The sequence below is a fragment of the Geotrypetes seraphini genome, chromosome 8 (assembly GCF_902459505.1).
Source record: "Geotrypetes seraphini chromosome 8, aGeoSer1.1, whole genome shotgun sequence".
In the NCBI taxonomy this organism is placed as follows: domain Eukaryota; kingdom Metazoa; phylum Chordata; class Amphibia; order Gymnophiona; family Dermophiidae; genus Geotrypetes; species Geotrypetes seraphini.
This window is the reverse complement of record NC_047091.1, coordinates 127,408,366-127,428,849: the sequence shown is the minus strand read 5'-3', so window position 1 is coordinate 127,428,849 and position 20,484 is coordinate 127,408,366. Positions and strand designations below refer to the sequence as shown.

The window sequence follows — 20,484 nt, the reverse complement described above, 5'->3', positions numbered from 1 at the left end:
TGAGTGATGTTATCTCGGGTGATTGGAGGAGGCAGATAAAAAAGAAGGACCTCTATATGCATTAATGTATACCGTACATACATATAAGGGACAGATGTACATAAAACAATTTGGTCCAGGCAAAAGATCTGAAATGCACTTGCAAGCTGTTTTATTATGTAATTTTGAAATAGAATATTTCTGAAAGATAATCTTGACAGCAAAAGATCATGCAAGCCTAGGACATTTGGCTAAAGCTACTAATTTTTTTTTTTTTTTTAAATTGGTTTTCTTATTACTGAAAAACTCTGCCAAAGGTTTTTCCTTTTCAAAAGTTGTAGAAAATTAAATTCTTGGTCCAAAGTTAGCTGAATCAGAAGTGTAAAAAAAAATCATTTTGCAGGCTTCTCGTACCTTTTTGCTCTACTCTTGTGTAAACTTCATATATGGTCTTTGTTCCTAGTCAAGCTCACTATAAATTGTTATCCAGAAAACTAAATGCACATCATCTTTGGTAACCATCTAACAAAATTTTGTCATTGTTGATGCTGTTTTGGACTCTTATGTAAGTAATGGATTTTTTTTCATTCCCATACACTGAGACCTTTTACTAAGCTGCATTAAACAGCAAGCGTGGTTTTTACTGCATAGTAACTGTTCATGCAGACTTGTACTAACAGCTACTGCACCCTAAAACCAGCCAGTGTGTTAGTCTGCACTACCTGCTTGTTAGTATGTTATGGGCAGAGAAGAGGAGTGGTTGCTAGTGACAGTGTGTATTTTGATGCCACTTATCATGAATACTGATAGCACGTCTACCTTTAACGCCCCCCCCATGAAGTCCTGATCCACTGACAGAAACAGTCCTACCTGATCCAGTCTCTCCTTGTTTCACTGACCTCTAGCAGTGTGTGTATACCGCTAGCGATCATTTGCACCATTTTGGAACTTGCCCCAGTCTACTAGATAGATGACTAGAAATTAGTTGGAGGGAGAGGTTCAGAAGGAGATAGTGAAGGAGAACCTGTGTTATCTGTCCAGGCATGTAGACCAGTGTCCCTGTGGTATCTGCCCAGTGTGATAAATGCAGGGCAGGTGCTGGGCATGCTGCCTGCATTTACTGTGCACAGGTTTTGCACTTACTACACCTTAACTTTTGCAAGTAAGGAAATGGACAAAAACTAGTAAAGTGTGATAAAATTCTGAGGTGTTTAACAGAAAGTATTTATTTCTAAAAATACAGTCTTGAAATGTAATATGAAATGTAATTCTTTTTCTATATCATTTGTTTCTACTATTAGGTAAATGCTGAGCAGCAGAATAAAATACAGGAGCTGCAGGAGAAGCTTGCAAAGGTAAAAGAGTTAGCTCCAGAATTGAACTCTATAATTCTATGTTTTGTATCTGAATTCTGTTCACAAAATATTTTATGACCATATGCAACAAGATTTAAGGACCTAAATATGTATACCTTGCAGTAGAATAGAAACATGGAATCTTTGACAAAGATATTCAGATACCTCAAATGTTGAAATTGAGCACAGGAAATGGATGCTTCTGATTTCATACAATATATGAGACTCCAAAGTCTCAGGCTGAACTCTTGACTCTCATGATGTTTTATCATTAATGTGCTGTGCTTTTAGATTTGGTCTCGTATATAATACAGTTTCCAGTGCAATAGGTGAGACATTCTAGACAGATGGGTTATATCCCCATAGCTGCGTGCTGCAGAAGGAATCCACTCCAGATTTTTCACTCTTCCTCCGCTGTACTTCACTGGGTTCTCTAGCTCCACCTACAGTTCTTTCCTTCTGCACACATACCTGCAGGGGTGTTTGTTCTGCTTTCCCCATTTTATTATTTTATTTGACGTGATTTTGTCCCTTTTTCCCTGTTTGGAGTGATTTCACAGCCCTGCCTACTGGTAAGCAGGGGTTGAGCAGTAGGCTGTTGGGCACCCTTAGGAGATTCGTCAGGGTGTCACAGGGTGCCAGCTGCGAATTCTTGCATTCGCCCGTTCTGGTATGCATCTGTTGGTCTACAGGTGTGGAGGTATAGTCAGGCATAGGAGTCTGACGGGCAGCTTGAAGATCAGCTTTGCAGAAGTATTCCCAGCATTGTGGCAGTGAATTTTATCATCCAGCTACCATGAGATTGCTGAAGGTAGGCTACAGTACACAATCACATCTTCTGTCAGGTCACAGTGAGTACAGGCTTGACAGCCTGTGAGATGAATCGGGGGAGGTTGGAAAAGTAGGGTTTTGTGGGTTCATAGACAACAGCGCGAAAGACAAAAGCGCGCGCCGACAATTGAGCGCAGTGCGGAGGTGTGCGCCGCACAAAATTACAGTTTTTAGGGGCTCCGATGGGGGTTTTTGTTGGGGAACCCCCCAGTTTACTTAATAGACATCGCGCCGGCGTTATGGGGGGTTTGGGGGGTTGTAACCCTCCACATTTTACTGTAAACTGAACTTTTTCCCTAAAAACAGGGAAAAAGTTAAGTTTTCAGTAAAATGTTGGGGGTTACAACCCCCCACAACGCCACCACAACGCGGCGCGATGTCTATTAAGTAAAGTGGGGGGGTTCCCCCCCGTCGGAGCCCTAAAAACAGTAATTTAGAGCAGCACGCGCCTCCGCGCTGCGCTCAATTGTCTGGGCGCGCCTTTGTCCCAGCGCGCTTTTGACCTGACACCGATTTTGTGTGTTTCTAAATGTTATCCCTCTTGAAAAATCCTAAAATCGCCGTTTTTGGGGGTTTGGAAAGTGTGAGAAATATTGCGATTTTAGTGTGAATTTTTTGATAGCGGCCATCTTGGAATTTTAGCAGTCTTTTTTTCTAAATCTCCCTGCTTCTTCAAAACTGCTAATTTTGCCTAGAAACGTGCTGGGATGGAGTCCTTGGGCTCTCGTGAATTTTTGCCAGGATTGTGCAAACTTAGCGCTTTTAGAGTGTCCTTGTGCCACATGCTCTGTTTGTGTGTGTGGGGAGGGGTGCCACAGCAGTGCCCAGCATAACCTCTCCCCTGCTGAAGCAGGTGACTAAATGCTCAGCTAGCCCAGCAGGGCAGCTTTTAGGGCTCGGCACGGCTGGTAATTCCATTTGTCAGGATGGGGAGAAGCGTAAATTTAAGTCATCTAAGGGTGACTCTACGCCCCAGGAGCCAGACACCTTTTCTGAATTTATGAAATTTTTGTGGTCTGAATTTCTGAACAAGTGTTCTCCCCCTGAGCATTCCCAACCCGCTTGTGTGGTGTCTCTTAGTGGCATTGTGCCTTTGGCCACATCCTTGCCTGAACCTGCAGCTGCTTTTGTGCTGCCTGACCCTGATCTGGGGGAACCTGATGCCGATGTTTCACTCACCGATCCCTTGTTTGCAGGTACAGCACTTCCTGGAGTAGGAGATCAGGGGCCGAGTGCTGGATCTGCGGATCCCTTTGGGGTCTTATATCCTGGGGATGATCCTACTGTCCTATGCTTAAGTTTGCGGCTTTGCCAGACCTTATTTCTGAGTCTTTGCAGGAATTGAACTTAGTCATTCAGCCAGCTCTGTCCACGTCTTCCTCCTGGCTTTGTGGTGTGTGCTCGCAGTCAAGAAGAGGAGAGCAGAAAGGACTACAGGGTGAAACTGAAAGAAGCCAAGAGAGAGATATGTCTGGCGAAAGCACAGGCAGAAGAACAAATGGCTAAAAATGTAAAAAAGGGAGACAAAAATTTTTTCGGATATATTAGTGAAAGGAGGAAGATGAAAAATGGAATTGCTAGGCTAAAAGATGCTGGGAACCAATATGTGGAGAGTGATGAGGAGAAAGCAAATGTGCTAAACAAATACTTCTGTTCTGTGTTCACAGAAGAAAATCCTGGAGATGGACCGAGATTGTCTAGCAAAGTTACACGAGGAAATGGAGTAGATTCTGCACCGTTCACGGAGGAGGGTGTTTATGAGCAACTTGAAAAACTGAAGGTGGACAAAGCAACGGGACCAGACTAAGGGAGCTCAGAGAGATTCTGGCGAGTCCTATTAAAGACTTGTTCAACAAATCTCTTGAGACGGGAATGATTCCTGGGGATTGGAGGAGAGTGGATGTGGTCCCTATTCATAAAAGTGGTCACAGGGATGAAGCAGGAAACTACAGGCCGGTGAGCTTCACTTCAGTTGTTGGTAAAATAATGGAAGTGTTGCTGAAAGAAAGGATAGTGTACTTCCTTGAATCTAATGGGTTACAGGATCCGAGGCAACATAGCTTTACAAAAGGTAAATAGTGCCAAATGAACCTGATTGAATTTTTTGATTGAGTGACCAGAGAGCTGGATAGAGGACATATGCTAGATGTAATTTACTTGGATTTCAGCAAAGCCTTTGATACAGTTCCTCATAGGAGGCTGTTGAACAAACTTGAAGAGCTGAAGTTAGGACCCAAAGTGGTGAACTGGGTCAGAAACTGGCTGTCGGACAGACGCCAGAGGGTGGTGGTTAATGGAAGTCGCTCGAAGGAAGTAAAGGTGAGTAGTGGAGTCCATCAGGGATCGGTGCTGGGGCCAATCCTGTTCAATATGTTTGTGAGTGACATTGCTGAAGGGTTAGAAGGAAAAGTGTGCCTTTTTGCAGATTTGTAACAGATTTGTAAGAGAGTAGACACCGAAGAAGGAGTGGAAAATATGAAAAAGGATCTGCAAAAATTAGAGGAATGGTCTAATGCCTGGCAACTAAAATTCAATGCAAAGAAATGCAGAGTAATGCATTTGGGGATTAATAATAGGAAGGAACCGTATATGCTGGGAGGAGAGAAGCTGATATGCACGGACGGGGAGAGGGACCTTGGGGTGATAGTGTCCGAAGATCTAAAGGCGAAAAAACAGTGTGACAAGGCAGTGGCTGCTGCCAGAAGGATGCTGGGCTGTATAAAGAGAGGCGTAGTCAGTAGAAGGAAGAAGGTGTTGATGCCCCTGTACAGGTCATTGGTGAGGCCCCACTTAGAGTATTGTGTTCAGTTTTGGAGACCGTATCTGGCGAAAGACGTAAGAAGACTTGAGGCGGTCCAGAGGAGGGCGACGAAAATGATAGGAGGCTTGCGCCAGAAGACGTATGAGGAGAGACTGGAAGCCCTGAATATGTATACCCTAGAGCAGGGGTGCCCACACTTTATGGGCTTGCGAGCTACTTTTATAATGACTAAGTCAAAATGATCTACCAACAATAAAATTTAAAAAAACCACAAAGCACACTGAAAGGCAGAGAAAATGTTAATTATTCATATTCCGGGTTTTTTCAAAGAGGTCACGGAAGATGACTCTATGCCAGTGATGGCTAACCTTTTTGAGCCCTAGTGCTCAAACTGCCGCACAAAACCAAAGAATTTCCTCAAAGTGCCAGCACGTCAATTAAACCTTAATAACAAGATTTTAGTATCTAAAAACTCTTTATAAAGTTACCTGAACTATGTAACATCATTTTTAAAGGTTGGAATCTTTGTATTGTCAGAGAATCAATTTGATTCACAATCCTTTGGTTTTCATTTCAATTTATTGGCAATTTATAATGTTTTAATGATTTCATTCAATTTAATGAATTTAGGAAGAATTTGATTCAGTTACACAATATATTTTAAATTTATTATTCACATAACATGTCAAATGTATCCTGAGTAAAAAAAAAAATAAACTTCTTAAAACTGTTAACCGTGTCAAGACTCGGTGTGTATTCCCAAAGAGTCTATACATGTTTTTTTGTAAAATTTACAATCAAATTAGAAAATAGTTAAATCATTACATTTCTAATAATATGATGTAAAGAAAACAAAAGAGCTTTCAATTAAACCAACCGCTTTTATTGGAAATTCCAGATTGGAATACAACAGGGTCATGTAAAGTCCCTTTTTTAAATAACATCTTTAAATAATATTTAAATAACTTAGAAAGTGTCTTAATTGCAAACACTGCTTCATGTAAACATATGCATTGGGCATGCTCTGAAAAAAATTAATGTGATTTTTGTTGTTGCATGCATGCTGGTAACTTGTCAATCCTTGGCTCATAGTGCGTTAATTTCAGAGCAACACATGCAGCACTCATGTCATCCGTTAATCTGTTTCTAGCATCAGATTTTATATGATTCAAAGCAGAAAACAGCTGCTCACAAGCATAGGATGACCCAAACAAAGTAAGAAGAGCAATCCCAAGTGCTTTCATGGACTTAAAATTGTCTGGCAGAGAATTCCACGCTTTTAGGATTTCATTTTCAGAACTGCTAGCAGTGATTTCATTTGTCACCCTTTCACACTCAATACGTTCAAGAGCCGCACGCAGGTCATTGAATTTACTTTTCCAAATAGAGCTTTCTTGAAATTCCAATAGCTCCATTTCCAAATTTTGAATATCCAACCACTGTAAGCAGGAAAGATCAAGATCTTCAAATGTGGACTTTTCTGGGGAAGTTATAAATGAAAGGGTTGTCTCCATCTTACGGAACTGAGAAAATCTTTTACTAAAATTCTCCTTTGCTTCGGCTACAATGGTGGAATATGCTTTGTGGATTTCCTGGTGTTTTTTATGACTGTCCACAAATGTTGTAGAATTATCCAAATGTATTTTTAGGTTGGAAAAATATTTTAGCTGTCCACTCTCAAGGTCTTTTTCAAAAACATGCAATTTTCTCTCAAAAGCTTTGATGTCATTAAACATGCTTTCTGCTGTTTTTCCCATGCCTTGTAATTTTTTGTTTAGTACATTAAAGTGGTTAGTAAAATCTGTAAAGAACATGAGGTTGGTAAGCCAGGCCATGTTGGTGAGTTGAGGATAGTCTTCCCCCTTTTCGTTCATAAATAGCCTAACTTCTTCCAAGCAGGCCACAAATCTCTCTAACACTCGTCCTCTGCTCAGCCACCGGACATTATTGTACATCAGTAAAGCGTTATATTGTGCCTGAACCTCATCAAGAAGGGCTTGAAATTGTCAAAAATTAAGAGCACGCGCCATGATGAAGTTCACCATTTTTGTTACATCTTTGAGGACATCGTCAAGTTTTTTGCTGCTTTCTTTGGCGCAGAGAGCCTCTTGATGTATTATGCAGTGAAATTGAATCAGTGGATGTTTTGCTTCCTTAGCAAAGAAATGAATGAATCCTGATGTTGTCCCCACCATGCTAGGAGCACTATCGCTAGTAACTGAAACCACTTTTTCTGGACTTATGTCTAGTGATGAAAAAGCCTCCATCACAGCATTGTGGATATCTATCCCTTGTGTTCTTCCAGGCAAAGACAGCAGTTTTACCAGCTCTTCTCTCATGATGTCACCAGTAGCATAACGCAAAATGAGCGCTAGTCTTGCATGGTTAGTAATATCTGTACTTTCATCCAAGCACATGGAGTAGAAGGGTGCTTTTTGTAAGTCGCAAGTAAGCTGTTGACTAACATCAGCAGCCATTCGCAGAACCCTATCTTTTGCAGTATTTCTGCTTAGCGGCATCTCAGAGATGCGCTGCACAATTTTATCCTTGTTTTGGAAATCATGGAAGAGTGGATTACTCTCAGCCAAAATTGCCTTTTTGATAAAATCTCCATCAGAGAGGGGCTTACCATGTTTTGCCATGCACAGTGAAATTTGAAAGCTGGCAACTGTAAGATGATTAGTTTTTGAAAGATAGTTGCTAAAACTAAGAGACTGGGAATTATATTTCTTTAATTTTCCTACAAGGAACTCTTTTCTTTGAGCTAAACCAAGTTCAGCAACACTGTTATGGTTGGTCTCAAAGTGACGTTTGACACTTGATGTGCGAGACACAACACTTTCATTACACATAATACACAATGCTTTCCCACTACGTTCAATCACTCCATATGTCTCTGTCCAGGCCTCTTGGAATGGTCTTCCACTATCTGTTTTTGCTTTTTTTGCTGTACTCATTTTCTTTGTTCAAGACTTCAAGTCTACAAAAAGATAAAATTTGCATAATAAAAAAAATCTAATGAAGTGCTGTTTACAAATCCGTCCCCATAAAAAAATATGTGATTGGGGAATTTTACTAATTGTAGACATCCGTTTTGGTCAAAAAATATACTGTCCGGGTGAAAACCGGACTTGTGCAACCTGAGTGTATGGGAAAAGGACTTTTATTTTTCATTATTGGAGCCTTTGTTATTTTATTATGATGCTTACAAAAGCACTGTGAAGGGCCACATATACACTTTACTGTTTTTTGCTATATTGAGTTTTCCTTAAGGTACAGCGCAGAGGATTAGTGTGTTGGTTGTTCACAGAGAGCCCAGCCCTCCTCTCAGCTTACTGAATTTCTTTATGCAATCATCATAAGCAGCTTTTTTATTTCCTCGAATTTAGCATGTCCCCCATGGAAGATACAGAGGTTTTTACAGAGGAGCACATTATTAGACACATTAACATCCCACCATATCCTCACCTCTCTAGCATGGGAGCACTAGGAACTGTTCCTGATTACAGATGTCACATGTGGAGTCACACTACAGCCTCACTGAGTTCCTGTGACAGACTCAGTGTGAAGCTTCTCTTCCTCCCCCCACTTCCCCCTCACACACTGCCTGGCTCATAGGATACTAAGGGGAAGACAGGCAGGCTAAACATCCACTCACAGGACTGCAGCCAGCACAGGAGGACGGGCCGCGGCCCACCGGGACAATGCCCGGTCCTCCCAATGGCCAGTCCGGCCCTGTTGCCAGGTGAGCTGCAAAGCAGACACCGGCACACTCGCCTCCCGCTGCGCCGCATATCTTAATTGCGGACTAGAGAGTTGCACGGGGACAAAAATCCCACCTGTCCCAACCCGTCCCCGCCAAAGTCTCACCCGTCCCCACCCGTTCCCATGAGGAATCCCACCTGTCCCCGTGAGGAATCCCTCCGTCCCCACCCGTCCCCGAGAGGAATGTCCTCCGTCCCTGCCCGTCCCCGTGAGGAATCCCCTCCGTCCCCGCCCGTCCCTATAAACTTCAGAAATAGTTATTTCATTTAATTATGCTACTGAAATAAAGACTCTGGTAGAAACCCATTTACAAATAAGCAAAAAGACTTTATTAATTTGGAAATATTAATTGGGAAGAATACACACTTTGTAAACGGGTTTCTACCAGAGCCTCTTTTGTTTATAAATTTTTATCAACACAACTAATATACTACTTTATCCTGAAGCAAAAAAAAAGAAAAAAAGAAATAGAATTCTTTTCCTACCTTTGTTGCCTGGTTTCTGCTTTCCTCATGTTCTCATTCAGTTCCTTCCATCCACTGTCTCTCTTCCTTCTGCGTCTTCCATTTGCTCTGTTACTGTGCCTCTCCCTTTCTCCCCCCTTCCAAATTGGTCTGGCACCCATCTTCTTCCCTCCGCTCCCCCCATAGTCTGGCATCTCTGTCTTCTTCCCTGCCAGCATCTTCTCCCCACTCTCTCTTCCCCATTTCCTTTCAGCGTCCTTCTCCCCCCCATCTTCCCCATGTCCTGTCAGCATCCTTCTCCCCCTCTGTCTTCCCCATGGCTTTTCAGCGTCCTTCTCCACCCCCCATCTTCCCCATGTCCTTTCAGCATCCTTCTCCACCCCTTTGTCTTCCCCATGTGCTTTCTGCGTCCTTCTCCCCCCGTCTTTCCCATGTCCTGTCAGCGTCCTTCTCCCCCTTCTGTCTTCCACATGTGCTTTCAGTGTCCTTCTCCCCCCTCTGTCTTCCCCATGGCCTTTCAGCGTCCTTCTCCCCCTCTGTCTTCCCCATGGCCTTTCAGCGTCCTTCTCCCTCTCTGTCTTCCCCATGGCCTTTCAGCGTCCGTCTCCACCCCCCCATCTTCCCCATGTCCTTTCAGCATCCTTCTCCACCCCTTTGTCTTCCCCATGTGCTTTCAGCGTCCTTCTCCCCCCGTCTTCCCCATGTCCTGTCAGCATCCTTCTCCCCCCTTCTGTCTTCCACATGTGCTTTCAGTGTTCTTCTCCCCCCTGTCTTCCCCATGTCCTGTCAGCGTCCTTCTCCCCCTTCTGTCTTCCACAAATGCTTTCAAATGTCCTTCCCCCCACCCCGTCTTCCCCATGGCCTTTCAGCGTCCTTCTCCACCCCTTTGTCTTCCCCATGTGCTTTCAGCGTCCTTCTCCCCCCGTCTTCTCCATGTCCTGTCAGCGTCCTTCTCCCCCTTCTGTCTTCCCCATGGCTTTTCAGCGTCCTTCTCCACCCCCCCATCTTCCCCATGTCCTTTCAGCATCCTTCTCCACCCCTTTGTCTTCCCCATGTGCTTTCTGCGTCCTTCTCCCCCCGTCTTCCCCATGTCCTGTCAGCATCCTTCTCCCCCTTCTGTCTTCCACATGTGCTTTCAGTGTTCTTCTCCCCCCTGTCTTCCCCATGTCCTGTCAGCGTCCTTCTCCCCCTTCTGTCTTCCACAAATGCTTTCAAATGTCCTTCCCCCCACCCCGTCTTCCCCATGGCCTTTCAGCGTCCTTCTCCACCCCTTTGTCTTCCCCATGTGCTTTCAGCGTCCTTCTCCCCCCGTCTTCTCCATGTCCTGTCAGCGTCCTTCTCCCCCTTCTGTCTTCCACATGTGCTTTCAGTGTCCTTCTCCCCCCTCTGTCTTCCCCATGTCCTTTCAGCGTCCTTCTCCCTCTCTGTCTTCCCCATTGCCTTTCAGCATCCTTCTCCACCCCCCCGTCTTCCCCATGTCCTTTCAGCGTCCTTCTCCACCCCCCCATCTTCCCCATGTCCTTTCAGCGTCCTTCTCCACCCCTTTGTCTTCCCCATGTGCTTTCAGCGTCCTTCTCCCCCCGTCTTCCCCATGTCCTGTCAGCGTCCTTCTCCCCCTTCTGTCTTCCACATGTGCTTTCAGTGTTCTTCTCCCCCCTTTGTCTTCCCCAGTGCTTTCAGCGTCCTTCTCCCCCCTCCTTCTCTCCCGCCCGGGTGCAGCACAGCCGGCCAGGTCCCCTTACTTTTGTGGCGCTTCCCCGACCGACAGACCGACAACAGCCCCGGTCTGACAAACCTCCCTGCCCTTAACAGCGAATCTAAATTTCCTTCTTACAGCTGCTGTAAGAAGGTAATTTAGATTCGCGGTTAAGGGCAGGAAGGTTTGTCGGACCAGGGCTGTTGTCGGTCGGTCGGGTTTGCGCCACAAAAGTAAGGGGACCTGGCCGGCTGTGCTGCACACGGGGCGGGGCGGGGCGGACCGCCACCCTCCCTTGGTAGCCACTCGAGCCGCGAGGCTACTCCTCCTTACCTACCCTGCTTGCAGCACAGAGCCGAACGGAAGTCTTTCCGACATCAGCGCTGACGTCGGAGGGAGGGAGGGCTTTGCTTAAGCCCTCCCTCCCCTCCGACGTCAGCGCTGACGTCGGGAAGACTTCCGTTCGGCTCTGTGCTGCAAGCAGAGCAGGTAGGGAGAAAAGCCGCGCGACTTAGTACATCCAGCCCCGCAGGAACCCCGCGACCCTCGGAGGCGTCCCCACGGGATCCCCGCGACCCTAGGGGGCGTCCCCACGGGATCCCCGTAACCCGTGCAGCTCTCTTTTGCGGACCTTCCTGCGTGCCAGCTGCAAGGCCTTTGCGTGCCACAGCTGGCACGCGTGCCATAGGTTCGCCATCGCTGCTCTATGCAATGTCACCTCAGTAACAAAATACAAAAATAGACAAATACACCCCCTCCCTTTTTACTAAATCACAATAGTAGGTTTTAGCACAGGGAGTTACGCTGAATGCCTCGCGCTGCTCTCAATGCTCATAGGCTCCCTGGGCTAAAAAACGCTATTGCGATTTAGTAAAAGGGAGCCATAGTGCAAAATATAGACAGCAGATATAAATTCTCAAAATAGACACATTTTGATCACTAAATTGAAAATAAAATCATTTTTCCTACCTTTGCTGTTTGGTGATTTCATGAGTCTCTGGTTGCACTTTCTTCTTCTGACTGTGCATTCAATCTTTCTTCCTTTCTTTCAGCCTCCTGTATGTTTCCTCTCCTCCAGACCTCATTCTCTCCCCCAACTTTTTCTTTCTGTCTCCCTGTTCCCCCTTCTTTCTGTCTCCCTGTCTGCCCCCTTTCTTTCTTTCTCCGTGCCCTCCCCCAAGCCACTCGGTTTGCTGCCACCGCCTTCGGGGAACAGCCCTCAAGCTGAAAAGGGATGATTCTGATAGAGAGATGATGGAAGCAGGAGAATGAAGAGGAACACAGAGTAGAGAAGCTCAGGATAGAGATGGGAGGGGGAGGGGACAGATGCTAGATAGATGGGGATTCCCCCAGCTGCCGATAGTAAGGGAAATAAGGTTTCCCTTACTGCCGATGTTGCTGGGGACTCCCTTACCACTGCTGCCAGATTGCCTGCTTTAGCGGCTGGGACGGTTCAGGCTTCTTAGCCGCTATTGGCCTCAGGGTAATGTTTTTTGGCGGGCTTTGCTCTGATTTTGGTGGGAAGTGCCTCCATTTTGTCTGCAGCCTCAGGTGTCCTTCCCCATGTATTGGAGAGACAGGGGCAGATTTCTGCTGGGTCCTCTGCTTTGGCAGTGAGTCTGATTTTGTTTTTGCCTTATGCAAGGCTTATCTTCAGGCAGCCAGGGATCCTGCTTCTGCCCCGGGAGTCTCTGGGGGTTATTTTTGGTTTTTTTTCTCCTCTGCGTCCAATCCGGTTCAGCACTCCTCAGTGCCGGTTTCGTCCCCATCTCCTCCTTTCTTATCCAAGCGGCTGAGGGTCTCTTGGGACGATGACTTTTTTTCTATGGGGAGCAATTTTCTCTTGATGAGGACCTGGACCCTTTGGGAGACCTCTAGGGTCCTCTCAGGGGGATGGATACTGCTGGTGGCGATTTTTTGGTTCCGTCAGCTGGTGAGGATGCGTCTGTGGTGCACATGTTTCAGTGGGAAGAGCTCCAGGAGGAAGACACAAAGGAGCCCCTGTGTATGGTGGACCCTCTACTTTGGGGGATCCGCTCAGCATCCTACTGTTTTCCTATGCATCAGTATATTCGGGATATTGTGCTTGCACAGTGGAATACCCTGGAGGTGCCCTTTCATTTTGCACACTCTATGGCTCGCCGATATCCTATCCCAGAGGGGAAAAGGGATACCTTGAAGTCGCTAGTAGTGGACGCGGTGATCTCGGCCATCGTGAAGTGGCATACGATGCCAGTTGAGGGCAGCTCAGCCTTGAGGGGACTCTGAGGAGTGTAGGTTAGAGTTCCTCCTTAAGCAGAATTTTGATGTCACTGCCCTTGCGGTCCAGGTGACAATGTGTGGTAGCTCGGGCTTGTTTTCAGTGGACCAAATGTGTCCTTGACCATGAGTCTGACTGGTCCTTGGTGGAACATGAAGTAGTCAAAATTGAGATGAATACTTCTTATCTCTCTGATGCCATGTATGACCTATTGCAGGCGTCATCAAAGTCCATGGTTCTCGGGGTGGCCGCTCATTGTACCTTGTGGCTCCAGGCTTGGTTGGCAGATGCGGCATCTAAGACTAAGCTGATGAAATATCCTTTTTGGGGGACTTTTTGTTTGGCGAGGATTTGGACAAGTTGGTTCAGATCTTAACGGACTCTAAAGTGCCCTGTCTTCCTGAAGACCATGCCCGTCTGTCTACGCGGGGTGGCATTGCTCAAGGGCGTTTGCATGATTTCTGCAGATATTGTCCTGGTCAAGGGGCTGCTTCTTTTCCTGCCTCTGGGTTTCTCTGGGCTGTTTCTTTCAGCACATGCAGTCCTTTCGGGAGGCCCCTCGGGGGGACATGATTCCTCCGTCGGTTCTTCCACTGCCCGTCCTACCCAATGACTCCTGCCGGCGCCTCCCTTGGTTCCAGTGGGTGTTCATTTGTGAGACTTTTAGCAGGGGTGGACAGAGATCACAATGGATCAGTGGGTCCTGGAAGTGATTTGGGATGGTTATGCTCTGGAGTTTTCCCGCTCCTTGCCAGATCACTTTCTCGCTTCTCCTTGTCAGGCGGCATTGAAGAAGTGGGCCTTTCGCCAGACACTTTAAAGATTGCTAGATCTCAAAGTGGTAATGCCCCTGCCTCTGCAGGAGTGTGACACCAGCCAGTATTTGATTTACTTTGTGTGTCCAAGAAAGAGGGGACTTTTCAGCCCATCTTGGATCTAAAAGGGATCAACTGGGCTCTGCAAGTTTTGTCTTTTCGCATAAAGACCCTGAGATCTGTCATTCTGGCGGTTCAGCCGGAGGAATTTCTGAGCTCTCGATCTGATGGAGGCGTACTTGCATGTTCCGATTCGTGCCTCCCATCAGCGGTTCCTTCACTTTGCGATCTTGGGATGGCACTAATAGTTTTGTGTGCTTCCTTTTGGTCCGGCCATGGCTCTGTGGGCGTTCACCAAGATTATTGTGGTCATGGCGGCAGCCTTGTGCAAGGAGGACATTCTGGTTCACCCCTATCTGGATGACTGGTTGATCTGAGTAAAGTCTTTTCAGGAGAGTTCCCGATTTACAGCTCGGGTTGTGGAGTTCCTGCAGTCGCTGGGATGAGTAGTCAACCTGTCCAAGAGCCGGTTGGCTCCGTCTCAGCACCTGGAGTACCTTGGGGTTCTTTTTGACACCAGCTTGGGGAAGTTCTTCCTGCTAGAAGCCCGAGTAGTCAAATTGTAGTCACAGATTCGTCTTCTGATGGCTTTCCGGTGTCCTCAGGTATAGGTTTTTTTCCAGGTCTTGGAGTTGATGGCGGCTTCCCTGGACGTTGTTTGGTGGGCCCGAGCTCACAGGTGCTTGCTTCAGCATGCTTTGCTTCAGAAGGGGTTGCCCCAGGTGCACGATTTGGATTCCCGTTCCTCTTCAGGGGTTAGTTCATCGCAGTCTCCATTGGTGGCTACAGTCTTCCAATCTGGTGCAGAGAGTGAGTCTTTATCAGCCCCAGTGGACAGTGCTTCTCAAGGATGTCAGTCTCCTTGGTTGGGGAGCTCAGTGTCTCTGTCGCTTGGCTCAGGATAGCTGGTCTCTGGAGGAGGCCTCTTGGTCGATCAATTTTCTGGAGACCAGAGCCATCCAGCTGTTGTTGCTAGCATTCCAGGCATTGTTGACGGGTAAGTCTGTTCAGGTTCTCTCGGACAGTGCCACGGTGGTGGCTTATGTCATTCGTCAGGAGGGAACCAGGTGTCATCTGGTGGTACAGGAGGCTGCTCTGCTCATGGTTTGAGCAGAGACTCATCTTCGGGACATCTTGGCTTCCCACATAGCAGGAGTGGAGAATGTCCAGGCGGACTTCCTCAGTCGTCATGTGCTGGATCCCAGAGAGTAGTGTCTCGGTCCCGCAGCCTTCGAGTTGATTGTGCAGTCTTGGGAGCTGCCAATAATGTACCTGGTGGCCACGAATGTCAGCGTCAAAGCACCATGATTTTTCAGTCGGTGCAGGAATGTTCAGGCCGAGAGGCTGAATGCTCTGGTACAGCCTTCGCTGACAGCGGGCCTCCTGTACGTGTTCCCTCCATGACCAATGGTGGGCAGAATCCTTCTTTACATTCCTCGACACCCTGGCCGCGTGATCCTGGTGGCTCCGGTCTAGCCCAGTTGCCCGTGGTACATGGATCTGGTTTGTCTTCTCGTGGCAGATCCTCTTCAACTGCCATTCCTACCCAACCTTCTGACTCAGGTCTCCATTCCAATGTTCGATCCGGGTCCCTTATATCTTACAACTTGTATGTTGAGAGGGAACGCCTAGGTCAGAAAGGTTATTCAGATAAAGTGATCTCTACTCTGTTGGGGTCCTGGCGGCTTTCCATTTTTCGGGCTTATGTGCGGGTTTGGCGTATTTTTGAAGAATGGTGTGCTGCGCGTAGAGTAGTTTCCTTTCGCACCTCTTTGCCTCACATCTTGGAGTTCTTGCAGGATGGCCTGGATAGGGACCTGGCCTGGTCTTCTCTCTGGGTTCAACTTGGAGTTTTGTCTGCATTTCGCGGTTTGTTGCAGTGTAAGTGTTTAACTTTTTTTTTAGACATGATTTGCTTTTTGAGGGCAGCTAAATTGGTTCTAGCCTGGGATCTCAATCTAGTCCTGCCCGTGCTAGTGTACCCTCCCTTTGAGCCCCTAGGTTCCTGCTCATTGAAGGACCTTACTCTCAAGGCAGTCTTACTTCTGCGAGACACGTTTCTAAGCTACAGGCTTTCTCTTGTAGCCCTGCCTCCCTGGAGGTTTCTAGGGAGCGAGTGGTGCTACGGCCTGTTCCTTTCTGCCGAAGGTGGTCTTGTCTTTTCATGTCTACCAGTCTGTGGTCCTCCCGGTCTTGGGTAGCCGGGAGGGCTCTTTGGAACAGAGGTAGTTGCGCAAGTTGGATGTCTGTTCCTTCGCTCTTATGTTCAGCGTACCTAGGAGTTCCAGAAGTCGGATCATCTTTTTGTCCTTTTAGCGGGTCCTCGTAAGGGAGACAGTGCTTCCATTGCTCCCATTGCGCGCTGGATCAAAGAGACTATCGCTTCCGCCTATCTTTTTCAGAAGAAGCCTGTTCCGGGTTTTCTCAAGGCTCATTCCACTCGGGGTCAGGCAGCTTTTTGGGCTGAGTCTTTCTTTTTTGGTGCCTCCAGTGGATATATGTAAAGCCGTGGTTTGGTCTTCTCTGCATTCATTTGTGCGACACTACTGTGTAGACGTCCAGGTGTGTTGGGACGTGGTGTTCCCACCCATGATGGGTACTGCTTTGGTATGTCCAAACAGTGAATTGTACCGGTCTGGAGAGATGGTAAAGAGAAAACTTTAGATTCTTAGCTGCTAATTTTCTTTCTTTCAGACTCTCCAGACCGGTACATTCACCACCCTGTCTGTCTTTCTGTTGTTCTTATGGGATTCGCATGAAGAGTGTGTTTTTTTTCTGCAGGTTCTAGTATTTTTTATAGGGTCAGGGAGATCAAAAGAACAGTGGCTTTGGCTCAACTGGTGTAGCTGGCAAGCTTTGGGGATGTTTGCAGAAGGGGCTTCTTCTATGCAATTTCCAACAGCATTGCTCTATGTTAGTTGTTACTCCTGTTAAGAGTGTTGTTACTGTTATAATTAGCACTTCTTAGTTCTCCTTGGCTATTTGGCAGACTGGTTAGACTAGAGCAGTGGTCTCAAACTCACGGCATGGGGACCACATGCGGGCCGCCAGGTACTATTTTGAGGCCCTCAGTATGTGTATCATAATCACACAAGTAAAATAAAACAGTTTTTTGGTCCTATGTCTCTTTAGCTACAAATTACAATATTATTATTTAGACTTAGCCAAAAGGAAAGATTTATAAACTATAAAGAGTTTTACCTCAAGCAAAATTGTCATTTCTTTAATAAGACACTAACTTTTTTTTTCTGAGGCCCTCCAAGTATCTACAAATCCAAAATGTGGCCCTGCAAAGGGTTTGAGTTTGAGACCACTGGACTAGAGGGAAGCAAAACTATTAGTATTACAGCCAAAGTTTTGTCTTAGTCTCCACCTGCTGGTCATGGTGAGCTATTACTATCAGTGAACTATACCGTTCTGGAGAGTCTAAAAGGAAAATTAGCTTGTCCTCGGAGCGTGGTACGGACAGTGAAAAGTGTATTGTCACTTTAAGCTTCAATGAAGCTTCTTGAGTGCCTTCTCGCCCGATGTCAGTTCGTGTTTCCTCAGTTCTTTGTTTTCTTCAGAGTAAAGAAGTAGTGTTTTGGACTTTGCTCGTCTGAGTTGCCTTCCTGTTGCATATTTTTTCTTTCCCTTTGGGCTTTTTCTTATCTCATCTCATCTTATCTATCTCACTCACTCACGGCCTTTGAGCCTCGAGCACAATTGTATTGTTTGATTTGGCCACCGCACCGCTGTTTTTTCTTCCATGTCGAGACCTTCTACCGGGTTTAAAAAGTGCTCTCTCATTGTTAACAGCCCATTCACATTACTAATCCGCATAATTGGTGCATTCAGTGTTGGGGACTGCAAGATTGAGAAGACACTTGTACCTACTATTCCATTCTCAAAAACGCTGTTAAGGTTCGGTGCCTTCAGCAGGAGAGACTTTTCGGTCCTGCTATGTCTTCAGAGGATGCCCCAGCTTCATTGGTACTAGGATCGATGCCTCCCTTGACGTTGGGTTTGGTTCCAGTGTCCAGTAAACATACTGTGAAGCCATCCTCCTTTCATCCACTGTCCCAGGCATCTTCGACATCGAGTCCCTCGATGCATACCAAAAGGCAACAGCATCAGAGATCTCCATCCATGCAGGCTGTTTTGCCCCAAAGGCATACCTCATCATTGAGGTTGCTGACGCACCCTTGTTACCAGCTGCTAAGCAAATGGTATTGGTGCATCTTATTCAAGACCAAATTAAACAGCTGGCTCAGAGGGAGCTGGCCACACTGCTGCAAGCACAATTGGCACCAGTGCTTGCACTGTCTCCCTTGGTACCGGCCCAGCCTGAGCATGGCACATCGAGGCCACACCATACCAATCCTTCTTCTAAAGCTGGTACCGACAAAACACCAGTCACGTGATACTGAAGCACAATCCTCACCTGCAAAGTCTACATCTCGGAGGGCACCGGCACTGCACGGTACTCACTCCAAACTTCCTCTCATACACACCACCCAGCCCACGCCTCCCAACTCCACAAAATGAAGACAATAAAACAGAAACAAATAGTCATCGTCCTACTACTTTTGATCCTAACAAACCAGAAGAAAGCAAAATGAAACTACAACTCTCCAATTGCAGTTATAGTAACAAGCAATAGAAATCACAACCCAGCAGGGATAAACGGTATAAATGTGGTGGACTGCTTCATCTGCATGTACCACAGCCTCCCCCAGACCTGGGGAGAAGACCTACAAATGCCTCCCAAAATCATCCCAGGATCAAACCCACCCACCACCCACAAACCACACACGAAAAGGGCCACCAACTCGACATAGCATTGAATCAAACAAAATCCTCCGTGATGTTCTTCCCTTGGAAAAAAGAGCTAAAGGAACAATTTTCATTTCAGATACTACTAAACAACATTCCCCTTCAGCAAGTGAATACAACAAAAATATTGGGAGTAACCTTAGATCAAGAATTTAGCTATCATAATCAAATCATTACAGTGGTCAAAAACTGTTTCAATAAATTGCGACTTATCAGATCATTAGCTAAGGTCCTTAAACCGGAAGCACTTAATATTCTTATTCATTCTCTAATCATCTCTAGATTAGATTATTGCAACTCTTATTTCTTTATAGCTCATAAAGAAATAAGAAGACTACAGATAATACAGAATACAGCAATAAAAATTATAACAAATTCAAAAAGATATGACCATGTTACACCACTCCTACAAGATGCACACTGGCTACCCATCATACACAGAATAACGTTTAAAATTATATTATTAACATTCAAAATTCAACAATCACATGAGCCGTTATTTCTGGACAGACTACTAATACCTTACTCTTCACTTAGGACGCTACGATCATCGCAACAAAATTTATTAACTATTCCCTCATTGAAAATAATCGGGACTAGAAGAGCAACTATGTTTTCAGTACAAGCTCCCCAACAGTGGAATAATTTACCAATCTATTTACGTAACGAATCATCATTAGACAAATTCAAACGCGGCTTGAAAAGCATTCTTTATAAAGATGCATTCAATACATAGATAGAACATTTCAATAAATGCTGTACCTAGTCCTCAAAGAATTAAATGAACAGGATATCAATATGGAAATTATAAGTGCTTTTATAATCTAATCTTCTTACTTTTCTCTTCTTTTAAAAGGTCATTAACATTAATCTTAGTCTTCTTACTTTTCTCATGCTAAAGGCCTTTTACACTTAAACTGATCAATCTTTCTCAACATTATCTCATTTGTTTTTCTTTTTTGAACTATTTCAAAATAATTAACGCCTTTCCAATCAATTCTTTTTATATTCTCTCTCAAATGACCCTATCCTTGTGTGTAAACCTTAAATGTTCCTTTTTTTTTTAATATTATAAATTGTATAAATTGTATTTCTACCCTTTACCTATTTGTTCCAGTTTGTATCAATAGAACAAAATGATTACTCTGTATAATTATGTCTCATTTGTATTTGTCATCCCTGGCTTTTATTGTATATTAGAATTATGTAATACGCATTGAAATACTGGATATTGCGTACAATCAAAATTTATTAAACTTGAAACTTGATAGCAGCCTTCATGTCCCAAAAACCCACCACACCAGAAATTCACACCACAAACAAAACATGGTCACTCACCCTCTGGTCAGACCACTACTGGTACACCTTCAAAATCAACTGGACACAGGGCAAAACCAAACAAAATAACCAAAGCCTAACATACAAAGCACCTAAATTTTGGAACAAAGTAGACACCATAATCCAAGATGGCAACCCCAAGGACTTCAATAACCACTAGCGCAATCTAAGCACATCCATTCTTGAAGACATGACAAACCGCAACCCTCCCCAAATCTGCAGATGCTCAGACAAATGGTTTGACAACTAACTACTACAACTCAAACGACAATGCAAACGTCTCGAAAAAAAATGGAGAAAAAACAACCAAGAACACACACAAACAACCTGGAGAGCACTGAACAA

At 45.4% G+C, this 20,484-nt stretch overlaps 1 protein-coding gene across 1 annotated transcript in view; it reads left to right on the top strand.

Annotated features, from left to right (window-relative positions):
* Positions 1–20,484, top strand: part of CIT (citron rho-interacting serine/threonine kinase) — a 702,016-nt gene that overhangs the window by 131,792 nt on the left and 549,740 nt on the right. The window contains 1 exon segment of the mRNA XM_033956569.1: positions 1,281–1,334. Within this exon segment, the coding sequence (XP_033812460.1) occupies positions 1,281–1,334 (54 nt within the window).